This window comes from Phocoena phocoena, chromosome 8, assembly GCF_963924675.1.
Source record: "Phocoena phocoena chromosome 8, mPhoPho1.1, whole genome shotgun sequence".
In the NCBI taxonomy this organism is placed as follows: Eukaryota; Metazoa; Chordata; class Mammalia; order Artiodactyla; family Phocoenidae; genus Phocoena; species Phocoena phocoena.
In genome coordinates, this window is record NC_089226.1 from 104,100,381 (window position 1) to 104,124,049 (window position 23,669).

Here is a 23,669-nt window from a genome sequence, read left to right on the forward strand (position 1 = left end):
GGCCTATAAAAGGGGAAAAGCAGCTCTGGTTATTTAGAGAGAAGCATCTGACTACCAGGTACAGCATATTTATCAATGTCTCAAGATGCTGGCTCACTTATCTCCACTTAATTGCTGCAGCCATACTACTTATCTCACTAAATCCTTCCTTGTACATCAAAATTTCAGTTATCTATTCTGTCACTGAAGTTTGTGGTTTGAGCACAACTGAAAAAGAACCAGAAGATATTGGTGGTAAATAACAGTCACACAAATACTAAAAGATACTTAAGTGTTAGAAACGTTTATTTGTCAAAATATTTAAAAAAAAAAGGGGGGGGGGAGAAGTGGAGTAAAACAAGGCTAAATTTCAGCTAATGCTGTACCATGATCACAGGTCAGACATAAAAAAACAAAACAAACAAAACAACAACAACCAAAACCCCAATGGTCCTAGCAGTTTCAGAAGATTAGCTTCAATGTTAGAGTCCAGAGCTAACAGAGAAGAGTAAAAGGCTGCTTGCCACTACATGGTCATTTTAAAGGGAAAGGAGATGTTGCAGGTAGACAGGGAGAAGGGTTCAACTCCTAAGGAAAGCAAGATAAGAGGGATTCCACTGTACAGGAAAAAGGGGATGCCAGCATAATCCTTACCTAGGGCTGCTCAGAGGCTGAGAACATAAGGAATAGAGTGAAAGGCTACAGAGACTAGTATCAGGAGGAAAGAAAAGTCAACTTAGAAGAATTAAATTAAGAAAGAAAACATAGTTGGTCACAAACTCCTTTGTTTACTGAAACATGAAGCAATGGAAACATCCCGGCAAAGGGGACCGCGCGGAGCAAGTTCTCATATATGACCGCAGCCCGAGGGTTCAGTCCGCAATTATCCTACCTGAAAGAGAGCACAACACAAGAGGCTTACACAATGCCTGGAGAGCAGCTTGGCTCCGAGTACAAGGGCCCCGGTCCCGTCCTGTATTCCAGGGGGAAAGAAAAGAACAGAACAAAACAAAACCAAGTCAGACCGGATCAAACTTACAACTCTCATAATTACCTAGGAGTCTTCTATGGCTATATATAGGAATTTACTTTTAGCTATATATAGAACAAGAAGCAGTCTATCTGGAAGACTGCTGTGTTGGTGATAAACATATCTTTCTCACCAATCTTTTAGGCAAGACTACTTCTGTGATACAAGGCTACTGTCGCTGCAACAAAGGGCATACAGATATTATCAAGAACCATAATTTATCCAGAACAATCAGAAGATGCCAAGGTCTCAAATATGGCCAACTGCAGTCTTCTAAATTTGTCTCATTTTTAATCTTTCATAGTGAACAAATTTTCAGAAATGGGTATCACAATCACAAAGGGTATCAATTCATCCTCCAACATATCTGCCTATCATACTGTCACAGATTTAGAGCCATAATTCCAGTAGTTCCTTTAATTGACCAAATCTCCCTTACCAAATCAAAAGAAGAAATCCTAAATTCTCTAATTCTTCCACTGATGATGGGAACTCCAGACACCAATGGCTGGGGGAAAAAAAAAGTTAACTCACACCAAGTTCCTCTACTTATTACAGACAAAGGGCCAAATCTTGGTCTTGATCTGTGCCAATCGACTTCAAAAGTTGTGACGTTCTTGAATCAGTTCTGCTAGGGTGAGACCCGAATTTGGATCCCCAACAGTTCTGGAGTATTTCATCCTGGCAGCCTCATTAACATCAGGCTCCTGGGACTGCAACCAACTCAAGGTTATTCAGTCCATTTGAGGTTCACACCTGGAAGGTAAGTTTCTTTAAAAGTCATCACTAAAAAGAGGTTAGTTGAACAACCACTGCTCGCAGTCAAAAACCACTTAAAAAATACCTTAGCAATACCCTTTAAAGACCACAATATACACTAATTTAATATTTAACTTTGGAACATATCTGAGAGAAATATAAGTTATCCGATAGAAGATACCACCTTACTTTAGAGGCATATCCTACTTCATGGCAGATCCAGCAGCAATAAAAGTAAAAATTAATGGCAAACTACACTAGTTGTAAGACTGTCCTCTTCACGCACATGAACACGCACTACACAGCGGTCTCAGGGGATCCGTCTTCTCATGGTCATATAGGACATAACTTATCACAGGTTCACATCATATTTGCTTCCCACTACGTAAAAGGGCAAATTCCTGTCACTTGGCTTTCTTCTACACATATACCAAAAGGGTACTCAGGAACCCTGAAAACTCAGTGGTAACTCAGTTTAACTTTGCTACGAGGCCTCCAGTTCTACTGATGGTCAATTTCAAGGTAGAAGGAAAACTATGAGAACAGAAAGTTATAATGCAATTTCCACTCAGATGAAGAGATTTATCAATCTCTAGATACTCCTAGTTATTCTTGACATTCAAACATCTTTGCTATACATTTTCTGAAGTAGGAAAAACTGCAAGGTTACCACCAATGGGACTTACACACATCAGAAAATTACCTGTTTTATCTAGCTCCTTAAATGTTCCTCTCAAACAAACAAAAAACCCCACAAAATTTGCTGGAAGAAATGGTAAGTGTCAGGCTCTAAATGACAGCATCATAAGCCATGCAGAAATACGGCTTAAGTGCCCACACAGAACACGATGCTCTGGATTACTAACGAGGAAGGGACTCCATGGGACAATGGCATCAAAACGTTCTGCTTTCAAGCAAGTATCCTGGAACTAAACACCTAGAATTTAGAGGATTTTATTTGGCTTATAGATATGTTAGAAGAGTTTCCTCTGATAAAGGCTCATGACCGAAATAGTAGTTTTATTAGCAAATTGGATGTCTGAAGTTACAGCTTAAATTCTCACTGGTGACATTCATTATTAACTCCTGAACCTGTACTCTTCAGCGTACACTACAGTGACTTTTGTGGTGGAAAGAGAAAGTGGTTTTGGACTCAGGCACGCCTGAGTTTGAATTCTGGCTCTACCTCTCAACTACCAGGTGACTTTAGGCAAAGGACTTAACCCTCTGAGCCTTAGTTCCCTTCTCCATAAAAGAAAATATCTTAAAGGCCAGCTGTATAATTAAATGATATAATGTACAAAGAGGGCACTCAACAAGTGTTAGTTCTCTTAACTATGTCTCTGTAACCCAGATCTGCTTACACTTGATTAAAGAAAAATATTCTCACTAACAAACTGAGTTGCTGTTGTTCTCTCAGAAGGAACAAGCTGGTTGGTTGGAGTTGTAAACTAAAACCTCAACAGGCCAAATGAACCCCTGGCCTAAGTTAGAGAAACACTTAAGACTAACATGCAATTTATACCTTTTGGATACTGTTCTGACAGCAAACGGATGGCTTTAGCCTCCTCTATGTGTCACAGGTCTCCCTCCTGGGGAACTAAATGGAATCTCTTAACCACACCCACCCCACTCTCACCTCCAGTTTTTAAAAGGCTGAGTACCGTGCTCGGTCCACATACTGCTCCCGCTCATACCGGGCCATGTCATACAGAGAATTCCGTGCAGCTGCTGAAGTCTGAGACAGCTCACTCTCTGGCCCATAACCGTAGCCCTCTCCAACTGTGGGGAGCACAGCTGCAGCACGACGCAGGGGGCTCCTGTCCCTTCCGTAATAGGAGGAAGTGGTGGCAGCGGCAGCAGCCATAGCAGCTGAGGTGGCAGCAGCGCCTGAGTTTGGCAACAGGTGTCTGTCGTAGGGATCAACAGAAGTGGAGTTGAGGTGACTGGTCACAGCTGTGCTCTGGACTTGAGGCAGATGGGACATGGTCTGCTCTGCGTAGTTGTATGCGGAAGCTGCTGCTGCTGCTGCCACTGCCTCGTAAGAACGGACTCGGTAACGCTTATAGTAGTCGAGTGCTCCATACGCATCGTTGTAATACATGGATTCCCCGTAGCCCATGGCGTAAGGTGTGCGCACTGCTCCATACTGTTCGTTATACTGCTCGGTAAAGTCCGCCACACGACCCGTACGATCTACTGGACACTCTTTGGACCAATGCCCCTCTTTCCCACACCGATAGCAGCCACTCTGGTCTCCCATCCCAGGGGCAGTCCGAAGCCGGCTGGTAGACAACTGCACGTGCATTCGTTTGCCTTGAGGAAACAGACGTAAGAAGATTTATTATAACTCATTGACATTCTTTATCCTCCCCAAAATGAAAGTGAACTAGTTGGCAAAAGACACGCAAACATACGCACACTCCTGCAACCCTATTTCAGCAATCCCCTCCAAAAGAAGTTGAAGTTTTAACAGACGAGAGCTAGAAAATTTAAGTTCTCAGAAACCAGTCAATACTCTCTACTTACACCAGTAGATCGGGATTCCCTCCTACTTCCGTCTCCACAACTTTCTTCTCCAACACAGAAATTGAGAAAGTTTCCACTTTTCACTACTAAGACCATTATTAATTCTAACCATTCAAAACCTGACAGTTTTTCCAAATCAAATATCCAACAAAACCTCAGTTATGCCAGAGGAAAGCATCCTACCTCTCAATGATTTACTCAGGGCCACATAAGGCCTGAGCATTTACTGTAGCTTAAAAACCACAGCAGGGCTTCCCTGGTGGCACAGTGGTTGAGAGTCCGCCTGCCGGTGCAGGGGACAGGGGTTCGTGCCCCGGTCCGGGAAGGTCCCACATGCCGCGGAGCAGCTGGGCCCATGAGCCATGGCCGCTGAGCCTGCGCGTCCGGAGCCTGTGCTCCGCAACGGGAGAGGCCACAACAGTGAGAGGCCCGCGTACTGCAAAAACAATACAAACAAACAAAAAAAAAAACAGCAATATGCTGTCCATCTTGTTTCCTCCAGCCATTTTTGCAGGTGTCACCAGAAGGCTATGTTGGGTACACAAATCATACCTGGCTCATCATCTGCTTCAACTCTAGTACCTCTAAGAGTTTGTTATAAGACCCTCCACATTTCAACCCCACCCCCACTTTTTTCAGCAAGGGTGAACCCATGCCTACTGTGGAAAAGAAAACTACTTGACCAAGGCCTGTCAACAGCTAGAATTAGATCTTGAAGCAGTACTGGTTTCTTAGGGACAGTGTGCTTCCATGTAATGGAATGATCGGCATTTCATCCTACTATGTAGTTTACAATTCTTTATAGGGGATTATCTACTTGTTAGAAAAATGCAGCATTTGCCTAAAGGCTTCTGGGCACCCATACAAACAAGCCACATCCATACTTCCAGAAAATGACCAGAACGAGGAACAGCTAAGAGAAGAAACAATCTTTGCCCTGGCCGTGTGTACCATCAAGCCCAGGGACCCTAACTAATGAAAGCATCCAAGGTCTTTAAAAGCAGTTTGAGAAAGGCATATTCTTGGCAGCATTTAGTGCCAAACTGCCTAAGACTCTGGAGGTCAAGTCAATGCTTTACAAATTGTAGCCAAAAGGCAGCCAGTACAGATGTAGAGAACATCACTCTAAAGGGCGGCTCAGAACAAATCCCCCCTCCACGATCAGTAAGTTGCTCTCTCTTTAACAGACCTTGTTCTGGATGCAGCTATGCGATAGGAGGCCTCGTGCTCCACCATCCTGTTGGAAACAGCCCGATTCAGGACGGCAGCCAGAACAGCGCCATGCACTGACCCTGAGAGGGGAGCGGGTTAGTGCAGTAATATCACTTTAGTCAAACTCAGTTCTGCCCAATGTCCAACATTCCTACCACCCCAGTTTCTAGCAGTTGCCGCCTCAAACTTAAAACCCTTTCTTTAGTAGAAACAAAGGTGCTCAGGTTTTTACTTCCAGCTGCTAGTAGAGAGGCAGCATCCACCATCAACACTGATACCGTCAACAGATACCAAATGGCAATAATTCTCTGAAAGCAGCAGTTAGCCATCCCAGTATTTTCAGAGATTTAGATACTCCCATTCTTAGAAGTTATTATGGGCCAAATGCTAACTGTGCTTAGAACAGAAACACACGGATTTTTGCCCCAATTTATATCCCAAATGTAGAATTCCCTATAATTTAGACTGGAGGATTACAAGTTAACTTGGCTTTCAAACATGCACGGTGACATTAATCTGTGTGAAAGACACAAACTGTGCTCCAATTCTGAAGTCAGTGTAACAATGCCGATCTAAAGAACAGCCAATCCAGAGGACTAGAGGTACACTTTTAAGGAAAATATTTAACTTGCTCCTTTATAGATTATGGGTCCATTTTTTTTGAGAAATAAAACCCAGGTTTTTTTGCCCCCACTTTGATGTTTCTATTAATACATCCAGTCTTCACCACTGATTTAGAGCGGAACTCAGAAGTTTATAAACATCTGTGGCAAAATCTACCTCTGTAGTAGCTGTGAAAAGGATTCAGGTAAAAAAATTTTTTACCTAGAACTAAAAGATCTGCAACAGAAGTGACAGGTTTTTTTTTTCACATAATCTTTCCAGAGGTCGTAACTGGGCTTTTGATTTAAATCCCCTAAGGCAGCGGTTCCCAACCTTTTTGGCACCAGGGACCTTTTTTGTGGAAGACAGTTTTTCCAAAGACCAGGGTGATGGGGGGGGAGGGGTTTGGATGATTCAAGCGCATTGCATTTATTGTGCCCTTTATTTCTGTTATTATTACATCAGCTCCACCTCCGATCATCAGTCATTAGAGTCCAGGGTGGGGGGGGCCCTGCCCTAAAGTTCTTATAATTGAAATATACTGTGCTTCTCTATTACCTTAAGGATCCAGGGCAAAGAAAATTGAAAGAAGATTAAATTCTACCACTCTACTACACTTTGGCTTTGGAGAGGCCAAAAGCTGTAAGATTTTCTGAGATCTCCAAAACATTACTGAGATGTGTTGCCAACATTTCCCAGAAAACCAGCCCCCGCAAAAGTGTTTTGTTTTGAAACAAAGAGGAGGGCAACTTGGGGTCCTCACTGCTGAGCACCTATCAAGGGATATAGCTGATATACAACTGTACTCCATTTTAATGCTTGTTTATATATTGGGGGAAAAACGAAACATCTGAACTCTTACATATCATTCCCAATTCAGCTGCCTGAGTTTTTACTTGGGATAGCTTCTTTAGGGTCTTCCAATGCAAACTTGTTTGCTCACTCAATAGTGGTTCAGTTCACTGCTGCCGGTGGAGAGGAAACATCCTGAAAGACCCAGGTAAACTCAGATTCTGCTGCTTTCTTTCAGAAGTCATACAATGAGGAAGCCTATGGCAGCCATTAACACATAAAGGTTCAAAAGATGCCCGAAGTGGCACTCTTAAGAGGCCCCTTTCATTAGGAGATGACTGAAAAGGCTTTATGGAAAAATGTGACAAATTGGTATTTAGATTGTATTTTCTGTAAAACTGCAACTTATTATCCAATGCTAAACTTTCTCTTGTCATCTGGAAAAAAAACAGAGCTGGTTATAAAAATGTCTGTACGTACGTACCGTACGCCGTTGAGTGCTTTTTCCAGGGGCCCAGGCTAAGAACATGAAAAACCAAATAAAGGATCCTTTTCTTTCAATAAAGACATTTAAAAAAAAATCTCATGGATCATCGCGTTACTCAGATATCTGCTTCCTGAATTAAACTCACTATATTAAAACAAACATTCCTTTCAAGCCTACTCCCCCCAGTTAACCGATTTCCATATACTTATTTTGGCCCCTACCCTTTTATTCAATTGCATATTAAATAGGCAAGAACATGCAGTATTATACTAGAATACCTCTGCACTTTGTACCTGAGTTTAATTGCACTTTTTACATTTTGCTTGTTACTTGTCAAGAGAGAACCCCCATTTCCCCAACGCTGTCCATTCACGATCCCCTCCCTCATCAAATGAAAATAATTAAGAATATTTTTAAAGCTGTCTGAAGTGCAACAGCTAATAATGAAAGCCAACTATTACATTTTAAGTAAGTTTCTAACCTTAACAGAAACACTCATTGTTGCAAACACCACTCACCTTTCATCATACAGTGCTTTTACTGTTAAAACACTTTCACATCTTATTACCTCATTCTAGCCTCACTACCATCCTGTGAAGGAGGTACGGCAGGGATCGTTAATTCTATTTTATAAGTGGGGAGAATGAAGCGTTGAGAGGTTAAAACACTTGTCCAAAGTCATACGACAAGTTAACGGTAGAAAGTATCTACAACTTTTGCCCTGTGTTTTAGAGTAGCTAAAGGCCAAGACTGGCTGAGGCCAGAGATATCTGACGCACCATTTGTAATCTACTATTTGCAAACTTTCTTACCCTTTTCTGGTCAATTTTTCCTCTTCTCCATTTCTTTTCTGTTTTCTAGGTTTAGTAGAGGACCCTTAAGTACTTCTTAACAACCCTTTTAGTGGCACTCAGAGAAAAAATGGTCTTAATTTATGAACCTGAAAAGCGGCTATAAACGTGCGGTCCAAGATGATAGGTCAACAAAAAACTTGAAGAACAGCGCTGTACAACAGAACTTTCTGTGACGATGGAAACGTTCCATACCTGCACCAACACACTAACCACTAGCCTCATATGACTTCTGAGTGCTTGAAACGTGTGCAGCACAACCGAGAAACTGAATTTTAAAATTTAATTTCAATTTAATAGCCACATGTGGCTAGTGGCCACCATATTAGCACAGTCCTAGAGAGTCTTCAGTCAACCTCTTGTGGTATTAATGACAACATATGTATGTTTATTAATGACATAAGTAATTCGATACAACACCCTTACTGGAATCTCCTCAGAAGCAGGACTATCATTCCCATTCAACCTACCTAATATTTTTAGAAATTTCCTTTTTTCCCCTTAGGGTTAAATAGTAGTAGCTGGAGCAGAATAGTCCATGGCATGGCTTTTGGCTCTGCTTGTATAATTCAGACCGAACAAACATGAGTATTCAAAAGACACTCCCCCAAATCCAGATTCACCACCCAGATTTATAATATAGGGATTCTTTGAGATGTCTTCATTGTTCTTTCCCACCACAGCCCATCACCCAAGGCAGTGAAGAGTATAAACCCTAAGCACTGAAACTCTCAAAAGGCTTCCTTGTCATAACAAAAAAAGCAGGTAACCCACAGACCTTTATCCTCCCTTCTCCCATGAGATACTCATTTGCCCAGGCAGATTAAACTTCCAACAGCACCCAAATGAATGATGGCCTGCAGGATAAAGTAACCCACCGTTTGCAATTCTACAAAGTTGCTGAGGAACATCTCGGCAAATCTGGAAAGGAGAAGTGTTTGCTTCTCCAAGAGTAAGCTGTGCTTAAGCGTGGTAAACACACAATCTTTCTATCATTTCCGGCTAAAACGGAATGGAAGAAACCACCCTGCCAGCCCCACAGTCCTGTGTTCTTGCCTCTGTCTAGAGCTAGACCCCACTCAGTTTTGCCACCCAGGCCCCAGAGCAGTTCACCTTGAAACTCTGTGTTGTCAAGGCCCCTGATGGCCTCCACTGCATCCTCTGCCCGCTCCATGTGTACGAAAGCATAATCTTTCACGATGTCACATTCGATGACCGGACCATACTCCTCAAACTTGGCCCGAAGCTCTTGGTTGGTACAAGTAGGACTGATGTTGCCTACATGCAACTTGGTTGAAGCTTTGCTCTTATTCTTGCTGGCTTCCACGTTGATGTTCACCCCGTGCAGCTTGTAGTGGTGCAGGTTGCGTATGGCATCCTCGGCCGCCGTCTTGTCCTCTATGTGCACAAAGCCGTAGTTCTTAATGATGTCACACTCCAGCACCTTCCCATACTGCTCGAAGAGTGAGCGGATCTCCTGCTCTGTGGCCTCCCGGGGCAGGTTTCCAATGAACAGCTTCACCATCCTGACAAGAGCCTGGAAAAGAAGAAAGGAGATTTCCAAAAGTTAGGGGTGGAGGGAAAAATTTCAGTGCATTGCATTTTGGATTAATCCTCCAAAGTTCTTGGCACCATCAAGATCCTCACAGAGACGTTCATTATGTTTTCAACAGCGGCAGGAAAGGTTTACTCTTAAGGAGTAGTGTGAGTTGTGTGTGACACGCGAACAGGTCGAGTGTCAGCAGGCAGTGCACAGCCCATCATCTCCGTTAAATGAGGCGCATTTTAGGTAACAGGGTTAGCTGAAAATACTCTTTTTGGGGGGCAGGTAAGAGAAGAGTCCAAGCAGGGGGCAAGAGGCATATATCTTACTGTCCCTGGTAACAAGGTTTTGGAGGGAAATCTGTGTACCTCTCTTCCGTGCCGCATCACCTTTCAAGATATTCTAAGAATTAAAAGGCCCCCTTTGCCCCAACCTGGGACACCCATGCCCCAGCGGCCCAACTCCAGTTCCTTCGCCCCAACAAAGACTCGACCCGACCTCTGCCCCGCCCCCTCCGGAAACCCGGCCCCGCCTCCTCCCGGTGTCTTCCCCGGACCTCCCGCAGCAAGAGGAGAAACCCTAACCCAGGGCCAACCCCGTCAGCCAGGGGCCGGCCCGGCCCTCTCTCAGGCTCCCCACACACCCACAAGAACCCCTCGCACCTCCGGGTGGCGGCGGCGGCGGCGGCTCCCGCGTCAGAGAGAACCCTACAAAATGGCGACGGCCGCTCAAGCCTCAGCGTGACCGGGCCCTTTCTCGCGCGCCAGCTCACGCACGCGCGAGTGCGCGCTGCCCCGCCTCACCCTCGCGGGAGCCGGACGACCAATCCCGCGGCCGCATACAAATGGCTGCCCTGGGCTCTGCTCCCAGTCGCCCCAATACGGGGGCGGGGCCAACTGGTGACGGTACTGCGGGAGGAGGTCAGCCCGCCCCCTGGCCTGACTAGCCAATCACCACCTTGGAAGGTGGGCGGTCGTCGCTCAAGCGTCAGAAGGTTTCTGGACGCAACCACTGACTTGGTGAAATCAGAAGCCCGGGAGAATCACTAAGCATCACAATGGATCGTGCTGTTGGGCCATGTGGGGGAGCGGGGGGTGGGGGAGGAAGGCGGCTGCGGAAGAAAAAGGGTTATCTCACTGGGCCCCCTAAAAGCGGGTTTTCTTAGCGCCTGCCAGCCTCTATGGCAGTTTGGGACAACATTTTAGAAATAGAGGCGCGCCACATTTTAAGCCAACCTAGTCTTTTTTTGGTAGAGCTTTTATACATAATTTAAAATTTTTAAATTGCAAACACGTTATGCATTGGTGAGGAAAAGGAGAACCAAAGATGGCAGAGCTGAGATGGCTCTAAGAGGCATTCTATCCTAGCTGCACTTAATCAGTCAAGTTTTGTCACATATACATGAAGGCTGGTTTTCTCTCCCTAGCTAGAGAATTAAGCTCTAATTCTGTGTCCTTCACAGTTCTGATCCGTGGTGAGCACACCAAAGGAGGCCCAGAGAGGTTTCTTGTTTTGGGGGTAGGCCTCCGTGTCCACACCAAGCTGCTGGAGGACTGGGCAACTGAGTCCCTGAGCCCTTTCCGGCTTTCAAAATTCAGCTGTGGTCCAAGGGCACCTCCTGGTGGTAAAAAGGAAGATATTGAGGTGGATTACTCTGTCACCTTTGAACAAAGAGTAGAAGTTTATGGAGATTGATGGACTAAGCTTATCTCCAAGTAGAGCATGCCAGGGTGGTTGTCAATCATCATTACTCCTTGGTATGCTTTCTGATGCTGTTAGGCACAAATTCTGCAGGCTGACCTCTTCCTCTCCAACTACGTTGTTATGTTTCTTTCACTGAATTCTTTGTTTCCCAGCAATTTCAGAAGAGGCACTGTCCTTCCAATTCTGATAACAATCATGCTTGTCTCCCACATAATTCTATTTACCTCTCCCCTTTCCTTCTCCTCTTGGTCGTTTCCACTTTCTCTCTACACTCAGACTTTTAAAACATGTATAGGGACCTCCTTGCCCATATCTGAAATAGCTTTCACTCATCTTCACTGTTATGGTTTTTTAAGTTGGGTTTCTTCCCTGTGTTCCAGGACAGACTTCCACAAATAGAGTCTGAACCTGCTGTCACCCACCTTCGTGCACTGTGTTTCGGGTTCTGTCCTCCTCTCCAATGCCCCAAGTTTTCTGAGGTCATCAAAACTAATGTCCTTTTAACAGTTTTCACCCTTCTAAAATTTTCATTCATTCACCATCCTTTTCTCCTGTGTTTTTATGCTGTTCCTCCTCATAGCTCTGACTATACCATTACATCTCCTTCCCCCCATCTATTTCCCTGTTCTTATCTATTCCCTGTTACCTCCCTTCCCCTTCCCTCATAGGCAACCAGTAAATGAGTTTAGTGTGTATTATTTTGTTTGTTTTCTTGCAAGACATGTCTTTTTTTTAATTGAAGTATATTTTTTTAAATGTCTTGTAAGACATGTCTTTTTTTTAAATTGATTTACAATGTTGTGTTAGTTTCTGGTATACGGCAAAGTGATTCAGTTTTATATATACGTATATTATTTTTCATATTCTTTTCCATTATAGGTTATTACAGGATATTGAATATAGTTCCCTGTGCTATACAGTAGAACCTTGCTGTTTATCTATTTTATATACAGTAGTTTGCATCTGCTAATCCCAAACTCCTAATTTATCCCTCCCCCACCTTCCCCTTTGGTAACCGTAAGTTTGTTTTCTACAAGACGTGTCTTTTTAGTGCACATTTACTTTTTCCCTTTAGAAAAAGTTTTATTGTGGAAAATTACAAAAAGGCACAAATAGAGAATATTATGCACTCCTGTGGACCCCTTACTCAGCATTGACAGTTATCAGCATTTTGCTGATCTTATTTTGTGTAGCCCCTCTACTTTTTGTGTGGGTGGGTAGGTGGGCTGGAGTTTTTTAAGGCAAATCCCAGACATAATGTCATTCGCCTGTAAGGTTTTCACTAACTGCCTCTAAAGCATCAGTTCTATGCTATGCTAATTTCATCTAATATTTATATTTAAAATTTTCCTAGGTTGTCCCAAGTATCCCTTTTTACATTTGGTTTTTCCTAATATGGATATAGACAAAGCCTGCCCATTGTTCATTTGGGTTAATTAATTTTGCAAATGTTTATGTAAATTGTGTTGTATAGCTCACTGTTTCTCTTTTCACTAAGCACTAAGTTACTGTGTGGTGTCTAACTATTGAGTAATACTCCACAGTGTGCAGCCACCATGTTTTGCCTAATCCATATCCCAGCATAGCACACTCAGGTTGCCTCCCAACTCCTTAGTGTTGCTATAAACAAGGTTGCAGTGGACATCCTTATGTTAATTCTGAGCGCCCTAATGGTTTGGTGTGAGAATTTGAGGGGAGATAAGCCCAGGGGTGGGATTGCTGGGTTGCTGGGTCATAGGATATACTTGGAACTAACTTGTCCAAGTAGTGCCAGGTTGTCCTCTGGAAACCAGTCTACCCTCCCACCTGAGGGGCCCTGCACATCTCAGTGTCTCTGCCAATGTTTGCCATTATCCAGTTGTCTAATTTGGGGCAGTATAATAGGTATAAAGTGGTATATCGTTGCTTTAATTTGCATTTCTCTGATTACTAATGATTCTAAGCATCTCTTATTTCTCTGAAGTGTGGGAGGTTGACTCTTCTGTAACTTCCCTATTCGTATCTTTTCCCCATGTTTCTTGTCAGGTTACAGTCTCCTTTTTGTTTGCAGGACTTTCTTGTATGTTCTAGATATTAATCTCTTATTGGTTTCAAATATCTTCTCTCATTCCACCAAATTATTAACTTTGTCCATGGAGTCCTTCCTTCACTGAACAGAAATCCTTACTTTTTTTTTTTTTTTTTTTTTTTTTGCGGTACGTGGGCCTGTCACTGTTGTGGCCTCTCCCGTCGTGGGGCACAGCCTCCGGACGTGCAGGCTCAGCGGCCATGGCTCACAGGCCCAGCCGCTCCGCGGCATGTGGGATCTTCCCGGACCGGGGCACGAACCCGTGTCCCCTACATTGGCAGGCGGACTCTCAACAGCTGCGCCACCAGGGAAGCCCGAAATCCTTAATTTTTTTATGTGATCAACTTAATCAATTTTTGTCTTAAAGTTTGTGCTTTTGAAGTTTTGTATAAAATGTCCTTTTCCATCCCCCTGAGTCACAAATATATTCTCCTACATTTTCTTCTATTAACATTAATGTTTTTACCTTTCACATTTAGGTCTGTAGTCCGTTTAGAGCAGTGCTGTCCAAACAGAAATATAATGTGAACAACATATACAAAATTTTCTGGTAAACACATTTAAGAAATAAAAGGAAACAGTTGAAATTAACTTTAATATTTTCAAAATCCAATATAGCTAAACTATTTCAACATATAATCAGTATAAAAATTATTGAGATGTTTTAAATTCTTTTTTCTCCTCTTCAGTTTTCAAACTCTGGAAAACATTTTACACTTACAGCACATCTCAATTTGGACTAGCCACATATCAAGTGGCTAGTAGCCGCGTATGGCCTGTGGCTACCATACCAGATAGCACAGATCTAGAGTTCACCCTTGGAGGTGGGGTTAGGTAAGAACGCAAACATTTTTCTCTAAATAATTAATCCATTTTTATCTGTCCCTATTTCCCCATTGATTTGTGGAACCCGCGTTATTGTATTTTTGTGCTCTGATCTGCCTCATATCCGTCACTCCGTTCCATTCTGTCATCTTTCCTGGAACTGTCCCTGTCTTCCGCTCATTCCTGAAGGTGTCTCCCAAGACTTACTTCCTGACTTTATGCTTATGCTTATCCTCTTCTATGTCCTGTCCTTAAGGATTCCTGGACTCAGGTAGCTTCAGCTACCATGTGTCCATAAATGCTCAAACCATATTTTTATTACGTCTCCATTCACAATGTCTGACCGCATTCTGCAGGACTGCTTCACTTGGCTGCCCTATTTACAAGTTAAAATGATAACTTCTCCATTGGTTCCTCACGCCCATATACATTTCCTTCTAAAATCTCCAGTTATTGCTTTCTCTCCCAACCCACAGGCTTGTCACCATGGAGTACAAATACCCAGATTCCCTGAGCACGCCGCAATGTGTGATTTTCTCTTCCTTCATACGGTGGAGATTTTACAGTTATACCTGAAGAACAAAAGAAGGTGTCTGTGTAGTGCTGATGTATTACTCCATTTACTCCCACGACAGATTATTCCAGTTACATTATCCACATGTTTACTTCGGCATACCGAATCTGCTCTTCTTAAGAGAAAGGGATAATTATTCTGTGTACTATCTGGTCTACCACATCTCATGTTTGGAAACGTTCTGGGCCTGCACACACCTGACCCTTTGTCACGGCTGATGATAGTCAGGGTCTGCTCAGCCAGGGCCCTTGGCCGATTATGCTAAAGATGGGTATGCTTTCCTGGAAAGACCTCTGAGCCCCCAAAAGAAATGGTTGTTTGTATATGGGAAGCAATGAAAGAACAAGGCTTTTCCTATAGGAGGCCACCAAGGCAAATACTATTGCCCTGAAACCTCCAGTTGCCGAGCCAGAGACAAGAGGGAAAGCCCCCTGCTCCTTTTTTTTATACTTCACTGGATCTAAAATACGTTCTCCTGTGTTTTCGTTTGTACACTTAGGATGTATCTCGTGGCTTCCCAGGGTGATCTCATTCTATTGGTCAGTGGACTGGGAACCTGTTACTTATCTGATCCCTGTCTGAACTCCCTCGATCCCCTATTGGGGTCCTCTCTATTGAGACAGAAGGTGGCAGTCAGTAATCACCACCTACATGCTCCACTCTCCACTGTCAGGCTGAGCAGTGGCTGAGACTAGGCTGTCTTCCATTCTTGAAAACAGCTGAGAGAATCACAAGTGACGAAACTTGTGCACCAACTGCCTCAATACTGCTTGTTAATATCATGGTGAACGTCTTTGGTCTGAAAAGAGGTTTGACACTGGTCATCCCAGCAAAGAGGAGGTCATTGTCATGGGGAAATGAGGAGACTCACAGGATAATGTGGTTCTTGGCGGGATGCTGGGGGCAGAGCGGGAAACCTGACGCACAGGAGACCAGGGCCAGAAGGAGGAACAGGGGCATGGGCAGAGAGGCTTGTGGTCAGGAAAGCAAAGACACCCAGAGGCAGTAAGAGAAGCTGAGCTGTTTAATCACCTCCTTGGCCAGACTCAAGGCCGTGGTTGCCCCTGAACAACTCACACCCGGAAGCTGTTGAGAGTTGCTGGAGATGGAGGGGCTGCTTGAGTCAGAGGATGAGGGAGGATGGGAAGGGGGAGCTTCGGCGTCTCTGACCTGTCATCTGGCAATCTTGCCCCCAGGTCCTGCTTCAGCTCTGAGAGGTTCCTGGCTGGTCCCCAGGGGCAAGGACTCGATGGCGTGCCCTAGCTGTGGCAGGAGAATGACCCCGAGGCAGGGGCAGCCATTCCCCACGTGGCCCATGGAGAGGGTGCTGTGCTGTGGTGGGGATAGAGGCGTAAGGCTAGGGGAAGAGGGAAGAAGGGGGGGAGTGGAATTGGGGGTTGCCTGGGCCCCACCACCAGTCTGGAATTAAATAGCAGAAGAGAAGGGTTGCCCTTGGGGACACTGACTTGTCTCCAGAGACAGTTCCTGGTGATGGGTTGACCTTGGCAACAGACCCTAGCAGCAGGCAGTTGTCCCGACAAGAGGGTCCCTGTCGACGGTCCCTGGCAGTTTCCTGGACAGAGAGAGGCAGCTGGCCTGGGAGTCTCGCCCCCAACTACTTGTTCTTCTTGAAGAAGCTGAAGCGCTTTTCTCGCTCTCGTTCTCTGCCATCCTTGCTGCGAAGTACGACAGGTCCCTCCGCCCCGACCGGTGATACCGGGGGCATGGTCATGGCCCGGGTCATGCCCCGGGTGGCAGTGGGCACCGCTGGCTCTTCAGGTTCTCCAGAGGCCGAGGACACAGTGGCAATGGCTGCATTCACCACCCTCAACCACGAGCTCATCTCTGCCTGCAGTGGGGCGTGGAAAGACAACTGGTCAGCTTGGAGGATGCTATGCTTGGGTAGCTGGCTCGCCCACAGTGGGGAAGTGGAAGAGGAGGAGGTGGAGATGACTGCCTCATCTCACTGGAGAAAAAGGCCCCTTTAAGATAGGGAACATGTTTTGGTGTGGCCTTCACAAACATCCAGTTGGCACATTGTGGGTTGTCTGATATCGAAGAATGAGACACTTCAGACAAGGAAAAAGAGAGAGGCGAGGGAAGAAAGAAATGTGCATCTGGAGGTTCTAAGACTTCCCAGAGAGAAGGGGGACACGGGAGGAGAAGGGACAGCTCACCTCATCCTTGGCCTGGAATAAATATTCTTTCCCATCCTGTAAGCTGTTGGGAGAGAGAGAAACTTCAGGGCAGAGCTGAGACTCTAATTGGCCAGATCAGGGCTGGTGAGAGCTCACTATCACCCAGAGACCAGGCTGGAGAACATGCCCGGGAACCTCAGAGCCAGATCAGACACGTTCTGCACGTTCTTCAGAGTCCCAGGACTGTGCCAAAGCACATCCTTCCTGATTGGCTGCCGAGGACCAGGAGCAGGCAGGGGCAGGCCCCCGGAGGTACCTGGGGACAGGGGAGCGCCAGCATCCTGCCTCAAGACCTCCCAGGCAGGATAACTTTTCAGCTTGACAGGCCTGCGTCTTGGTGCTTCGGCTCCCCTTAGTGTGGAATACAGCCAGATCCTCCGCCTCTCCCTCCTTGACCTCTCTATCCCCTAGTGGCTCCCCTGTGCCTTGTATCACTGTGACCTTCCCTCCCATCCTGAGGGCACGTTCCATTCCTACCCCAGCTTGAAGACATGCTTGCGCTTTCGATAATCAAAGGCAACGCTGCCCTGGGCTCTGGCCAGGCTGACAGGCACTTCTCCGTGGTACGGCACTCCTGCACTGGCTGCCTTAGCATCCTTGTAAAAGCCAAGGCTCCCACGCCGCAGGACACAGTACACGTTCTGCCATGACCTGGGAGAGACATGGTGCAGGTGACGAGGAGGAGACGCAGGTGACCGACTGGCCTTTGAGGGGCCAGGCATCCTGGGAACAGCTTGGCTGTCCAGGGACTCCCAGTGCCACTCCTGTCATTAGGCCCCTCGTCTCTACACCCTCCCGGCCCTCACCTGAGGCCCCACCTGCTCCTGAGTCCTACCCCCCACCCCCCCAGTCTAGGAAGAGGTTCTGGGCAAGCCTCTCCAGAAGGCAGGAGCTGCAGAGGCCGCAGGCACCACATGACCAGACCCAGTACCTGTTGGCGGCCTTCTTGCCAAAGGCCTCCATCTCCTGTTTGCGGCACAGCAGCCCCTCCATCTGTTCTTGGGCAGAGAGCTCCGGGCCGCGGGTGGGCAAGGTGGCAACCCGGGCTGACTCGGATGACCTGCTCTGGGGCATTATAGGAGGGGTCGGGCCCCGTGTCCGGGTCGGCTTCTCTCCCCGTGGCCCATTGGCCTCGTCCCCAGCACCAGACCCCTGTGAAGAAAATGGTGTCTGTGTCAAAAGATAAGATGGGGGCTTCCCCGGTGGTGCAGTGGTTGAGAGTCCGCCTGCCAATGCAGGGGACACGGGTTCGTGCCCCAGTCCGGGAGGATCCCACATGCCGCGGAGTGGCTGGGCCCGTGAGCCATGGCCGCTGAGCCTGCACGTCCAGAGCCCGTGCTCCTCAACGGGAGAGGCCACAGCGTGAGAGGCCCGCGTAAGGCAAAAAACAAACAAACAAAAAAGATAAGATGGGAGACACCTAGCCTGCAGGTCGCGAAGCTGGAAGTCCATGAGCTGGTCTTGCCACCTCCACGTTTCCTCTGAGTCTCTGCCCTCTCCTGACCCCGCTGTCCCCACCGCCCAGCTCATACCCCCATTTCATCCCATATCTCCCAGTTATCGATACCCACACCTCCAGGAGAAACTCACAGGCGCTTCTGGGAAGCTGCCCTGCTCAAGTCTCTGTTGTTCCACCAGGGGCTACAAGGACAAGACGCTGTAAGCAGATGTGCAAGGGGAGGGGCTAAGATTCTGATGGGGGCACTTGGGGCAGCAGGAGTCACCTGTGGGGCTTCCGCATCTGTGCAGACGCCGTTCACGCTGGCTGGCTGTGAGGATGCTGGCAGGCGGGGCTGGGCTCTGGAACGGCAGAGGTGACAGAGAACGTGAAGTCTGTGTGTTGCTGTGGCTCAGCCCCCTCTTCCTCCCCGAAGTGTCCCACCTCTCACCTGTCCCAGGTAGCATCGGGAGCTGTCTGGCTGTCCAGCAGGGCCCCTTCAGGCACACTGGCTGTGGGCTCTGGGGCAGGGGGCTGTTTCCTCCGTTCCTCTTCCTCCCTCTTTCTTTTCCGCTCCTTCTCCTGCTCCTCCAGCTGTCAAAAAATTCTGAGGTCAAAGCATGGAAGGTCCCAGGCATTGGGGAAAGCTGAAATGTCTCAGCTCTAGTCTGATGAAGCAGGAAGAATGGAGACTATAATTCCAGATGAAGGTGGGGATTAGGAGTTATGGGGGGGATGGTGTCTCTTAGTGCCACCCAGGGAAACAGATGGCTCCTAAAGCTCAGGTGACAACAGGGCACTCTTGGCTTACATCTGGGAGATGCTGGGGCAATGGGAAGAGAAGAAATGCCTTCTTCAAGCAGGAGAGTGCGCAAAGTCTGGGGCAGTGGGATGGGCCCGGTACTCCTGGGGTCCTGTAGCCCTCACCGCCGTGAGCTTCTCCAGTGCGCTGAAACGCTCCTCCCAGGCCACTGCGGACTTCTGGAAGGCTTCGTGCCGCTTGATGAGGCTCTCGACTTCATCGACTGTGCAACCCAGCTCAGCACTTCGCACCAACGGCTCCTGGCTGCACAGCCAGGCCTCCGCCATACCTGCGTCTCTCCCAAACACGAGCACCTCCAAAACTGCAGGCAAATCAGGGTGGGCAACGACAGGGTATTATAGCCACAGCAGCTTCAAGCACAGGGACACAGAGAAAGCCACTGCCCCAGAGCAGGAGCTTAGGGCAGAGCCAGGCAGTGCCAAGGGTGGGGGCCTTGAATTCCACGCCCCAGATTCCTGGTCTCACCTACTCTGGAAACTACAGGGTGCAAGACCCCCAGCCGCTCCCTCACCGCCCAGGGCCTGGAGCCCTCAGTTTCCTACAGCGGCTCACCAAGCTGCAGCCAGTCCATCTTCTCCTGCCACTTGTCAGCTGTCTCCTGGCGCCGTGCCTGAAGCTGAGACAGCTTCTCTGAGATCTGGGTCGGGGCGGGGTGTGGGGGGGGAGATGCGAGTTAGCACCCAGAGGGGCCTTGCCAGGGTCCCTGGGGGTCTCACATGGGGGAACCAGTGATTTCTGATTTCAAGAGGCAGACAGTTCTGGGAGAAAGACAAAACGGGGAGATCCCTGAACAGCACTAAGGGGAAGGTGAAAGGTTTCTGCAAAGAAAGAATGAAAGGAAGCAGGAAGACTCAGAGGAGAAATCAGCATTCAGCCCTCCCCCGTGAGGGCGCCCGGCTACGCCCAGGCCTCACCCACCTCCTCAGCCGCGTAGTGGCTCCTGGCGAGCAGCCCCTGTCCCATGTCGATGCAAGAGGAGAAGCGGTCAGCCCTGGCCTCTATCTCCGCCTTGATGCCTTGGTGGTTCTTGATGACCAGGTCTGCGGAGGAAACATCCCTGGGGGCACGGAGACCACATCACCCGCTGCCCACAACCCTATCCCGGCCACCAGCCCATAACCCCCGGAGGCCGCCAGGCTCTGTGGGCCTCACCGGGGCCGCTCCTGGGCATCCATCTGCAGGTTCACTCCGTCCATCCACAGCATCAGCTCCCGGACAGCCTTGAAGAAGCGGAACTTGTCCGTGGTGTCCAGCAGCAGCTGGCGGCGGGCAGCAGAGCTTCCCTGAAGTTGCGCCCAGGCCTCGGCCACGGCCTGCATGTGGTGGCCGATCTCCTCGGCCTTGTCTCCGGCGTAGGCCTTCTGGAGCCGGTGGCCGTCATCCTGCACCTGCTGGGCCTGCCGGGGCCCAGGTCAAAGTCAGGCAGAGTTGGGAGACTCTGAGGGGCTGCAACCTTCCTCAGTCCTGACCTCTGCTCAAGACCTCCTGCCCATTTTACCAGCCGGAGAAGCAGGGGGAGGAGCTGGTGGGGGGGGAGGTGCTGGGAAAGATGAGGGCTGGAGTCCAGAGTAAGCCCTGTCATACTCTGCCCTATAGGGTCTTACCAGGGGGCCTGGGCTTAACCTGGGGATCAACCCTTTAAAAGGGTCACTAGCCGATGAGCTTTCAGAGGCCTGTCCAGCTCGTGGGGGACCCCAAAGATTGCTAGAGTGAGAATTTCGGCCTGAAGAAGGACTTCAGTGTGGGGCCGACCGGGTTTAAACGGCTGCAGGAAGGATCTATGCTTATTTTGTGTAGGTCTAACACCTGAGTGGGACCAACAGATGGATTTTAGTACACCATGAAGAACCTTCTACCCACCAGGACCATGTGAAAATGTCACGGGCCCTCAAAGAGCCTGGTCATTACAGGTGTGGACGGGGTGGCTAGATGTCCCCTGGCCAGAGACGGTCTCCTGGAACCATCCTAACGTCATCCCTACGTGGCCCTGCAGAGGATGCGACCCCTCCAGCCTCCCCATGTTCCCCACGGAGTCTCCTCTAAGCCCCCTCGTCCCTCCCCCCTGCCTCCACCCATGCTTGAGTCAGACCTGGGCGCTGAGGGCCTGGATGTCGTGCTCAAAGGCACAGTGCCGGCGCTGCAGGGCCTCGGCAGCGTTGAGGTCCCGGCCGGTCCCGTCTGGAAGCTGCTGCTGCTTGTGCTGCACCCGCGCCAGGGCCTGGCGCGCACCGTGCAGGAAGCGCTGCAGCTCGTGTGCGGCTGCCAGCACCTGACCCCGCGTGTCCAGCAGCTCGAGCAGGTCAGCCCAGGCCTCGTTGAGACCGTCCTTCCACTCAGCCACCGTGGCCCGGGCGGCATGGCCCCCGGCGATGAGCCCGTTGGCCAAGGCGTTGGCGCTGTCCACGCGCTCCTGGCCGATCGTGCTCGTGTCCCGGGAGAACTCTCGGAATTTGTCCCGGAGCATCTGGCAGAGGAAGCGGTTGCACGGACAGCACTGTGATGTGGTCCCTGACTTGCAGGGCAAGTCCTTTCACCCCAGACTGAGAACCCACTTCTTTCCCTGGGCCACATGGGCCAAAGTAGATTTCTTCAGCAGGGCCGACTTAGGCAGCAGAAGCAACTGGAAGAAGCACTGACCCCGGATTTGACTGACACGCCCAGCCTCCAGCCCCCAGCAAAGGGGAACTTGGAACCTTGAGTCTTCAGACAAGGATACCCTAACTATGGTCCATATTTCGGCACCAGTGAGTGTCCAACCCCCAAACCGTGGGGAGGAATCTCAAGTCCCCAGCGTACTGGTGAGTTCTGCTGGAAAACAGTGATCGGTCATTTCCTTTTGGCCCGCGTCTATGCGCAGCCCCACGTCCTCCTTTCTGCACGATTCTCCCAATTAAATATCTCAGAACCCAGAGGACAGCGTCTGCACGACCTGGTCTTGCACCCCTGCCCCTTGGTGCTCCACCCAGGATGAAGTGCTAGTCTCCCAGGGGCCCTGGTGGACAGCCAGACAGCACCCGATGCTACCTGGGACAGGATGAAGTGCTAGTCTACCCTTCCCGGAGCCCACCTGTGGCCGCTGTCCTCCCCGCACTCACAGTCACGTGCTCGTAGTCCTGGCCCAGCTCGTGCGAGGCTGCCACCACCTCGCGCTCCTGGATCCACTGCTCCAGGTCGTCCAGCTCCCGGCGGAGCTGGCACAGACGCAGGTGCTCGTGCAGGCGCTCCCGCCGCTCTCCCGCCAGCTCCTTCAGGCTGGCGTACAGCTTGTCCACCTGGGCTTGGCGGATCGATATGCGCGTGCTGCGGGGGAGGGGAGGACACACTGCTCTGACCCCTAGTCTATCCCAGAGAGTCCTGCCCCCCAGCTGCTCGCCAAGTCCCTGCTTCTCCAGCTTTCTAGATGGTCGTGTACACATGCAGTACGGAAGGCTCTGCAATCTCTGGGCCTTTCTGGAACTGGCTCCCCTCTCCCCCAGGGACTGGCCTGGGGGTCCAGGTGCTATGCTCACCTCTCTGGGTGCTCGTGATCAATCATGTCTTGGCTACTGGCTGCCAGCTGGTGGATGGTCTGGGCGTAGTCGGCCAGGGCTTGTTCCAATACCTGATGCTTCTTCACCTCTGCCTGGGCACTCAGCTCGTCCTGGGGGAGGGGAGAGGGGCAGCAGAGAGTAGGGGGAGGGGGGAGGAAAGCCGTAGCCTGCGCTCTGGTCTGGCTCTCACCTTGGCCTTCTCCTGGCCCATCATGTGTAACTCCTGCTCGCCCATCCAGGCCTCTGCCTCTGCGGCGTCGCGGTAGAACTGCTGGGCCCGCAGGGCCTCCTCCAGTCGCTTCCCTCGAAGCTCCAACTCGTGGCCCAGGCGCTTCCACACTTCCTGTAGCTCAGCCAGCTCCGGGCCTGCTGCCGCCGCACCCAGAGCACGCTGTCGCTCCGTTAGGTCCGCGATCCGCGGCTCGTGGCCCTGGATCTCCTTCTGCAGGGTCTGTCCGTGGCGACAGAGAAGGAGACGCTGAAAGGCTTGCCGAGGGACCCCCTCACCCTACATCCCCCCTTACGCTTACTCAACAGCAAGCCCCCCTTCACACCATTGTTTCTCATCCTCCCTGCGTCCTCTCACCTCCCCTCTTTTCTGGCCCATGACGCCCCTTCAGTCCACACGATCTCCCACCAGGGGAACCCACCCTCCCGAGGTGAGGAAAGGCGAACCACTGAAGTCTAGGATTACACCCAGCAACCAGGGGGAGCCAGAGGAACC

At 49.1% G+C, this 23,669-nt stretch overlaps 2 protein-coding genes across 4 annotated transcripts in view; both read right to left on the reverse strand.

Moving 5' to 3' along the window:
• Nucleotides 1-747: 747 nt before the first annotated feature.
• On the reverse strand, nucleotides 748-10,571 carry LOC136127282 (RNA-binding protein 4B). 2 transcript variants are annotated; one of them, XM_065882770.1, is made up of 4 exons: nucleotides 10,448-10,571; nucleotides 9,356-9,779; nucleotides 3,408-4,084; nucleotides 748-871 (listed from the first exon to the last, which is right to left on the reverse strand). In XM_065882770.1, exons 2-3 carry the CDS (start codon nucleotides 9,765-9,767, stop codon nucleotides 3,417-3,419), a joined length of 1,080 nt encoding a protein of 359 aa, XP_065738842.1. In that variant the 5' UTR covers nucleotides 9,768-9,779; nucleotides 10,448-10,571; the 3' UTR covers nucleotides 748-871; nucleotides 3,408-3,416. The 2 variants fall into 2 exon arrangements, with proteins under 2 accessions (XP_065738842.1, XP_065738843.1); XM_065882771.1 differs by lacking the exons at nucleotides 3,408-4,084; nucleotides 10,448-10,571 and having other exon boundaries at nucleotides 9,356-9,767.
• A 5,390-nt stretch (nucleotides 10,572-15,961) lies between these two features.
• The window catches only part of SPTBN2 (spectrin beta, non-erythrocytic 2), a 31,285-nt gene continuing 23,577 nt past the window's right edge, over nucleotides 15,962-23,669 (reverse strand). For both annotated transcript variants that reach the window (XM_065882934.1, XM_065882933.1), the window contains exons 22-36: nucleotides 23,136-23,396; nucleotides 22,925-23,055; nucleotides 22,511-22,715; nucleotides 21,505-21,879; nucleotides 20,568-20,812; nucleotides 20,334-20,472; nucleotides 19,968-20,052; nucleotides 19,520-19,716; nucleotides 19,044-19,186; nucleotides 18,879-18,954; nucleotides 18,745-18,795; nucleotides 18,086-18,306; nucleotides 17,632-17,805; nucleotides 17,134-17,176; nucleotides 15,962-16,805 (exon numbers count right to left, since the gene is read on the reverse strand). In XM_065882934.1, coding sequence (XP_065739006.1) covers nucleotides 16,572-16,805; nucleotides 17,134-17,176; nucleotides 17,632-17,805; nucleotides 18,086-18,306; nucleotides 18,745-18,795; nucleotides 18,879-18,954; nucleotides 19,044-19,186; nucleotides 19,520-19,716; nucleotides 19,968-20,052; nucleotides 20,334-20,472; nucleotides 20,568-20,812; nucleotides 21,505-21,879; nucleotides 22,511-22,715; nucleotides 22,925-23,055; nucleotides 23,136-23,396 — 2,580 coding nt within the window. In that variant the 3' untranslated portion in view covers nucleotides 15,962-16,571. The remainder of the gene's footprint in view (nucleotides 16,806-17,133; nucleotides 17,177-17,631; nucleotides 17,806-18,085; nucleotides 18,307-18,744; nucleotides 18,796-18,878; nucleotides 18,955-19,043; nucleotides 19,187-19,519; nucleotides 19,717-19,967; nucleotides 20,053-20,333; nucleotides 20,473-20,567; nucleotides 20,813-21,504; nucleotides 21,880-22,510; nucleotides 22,716-22,924; nucleotides 23,056-23,135; nucleotides 23,397-23,669) is intronic.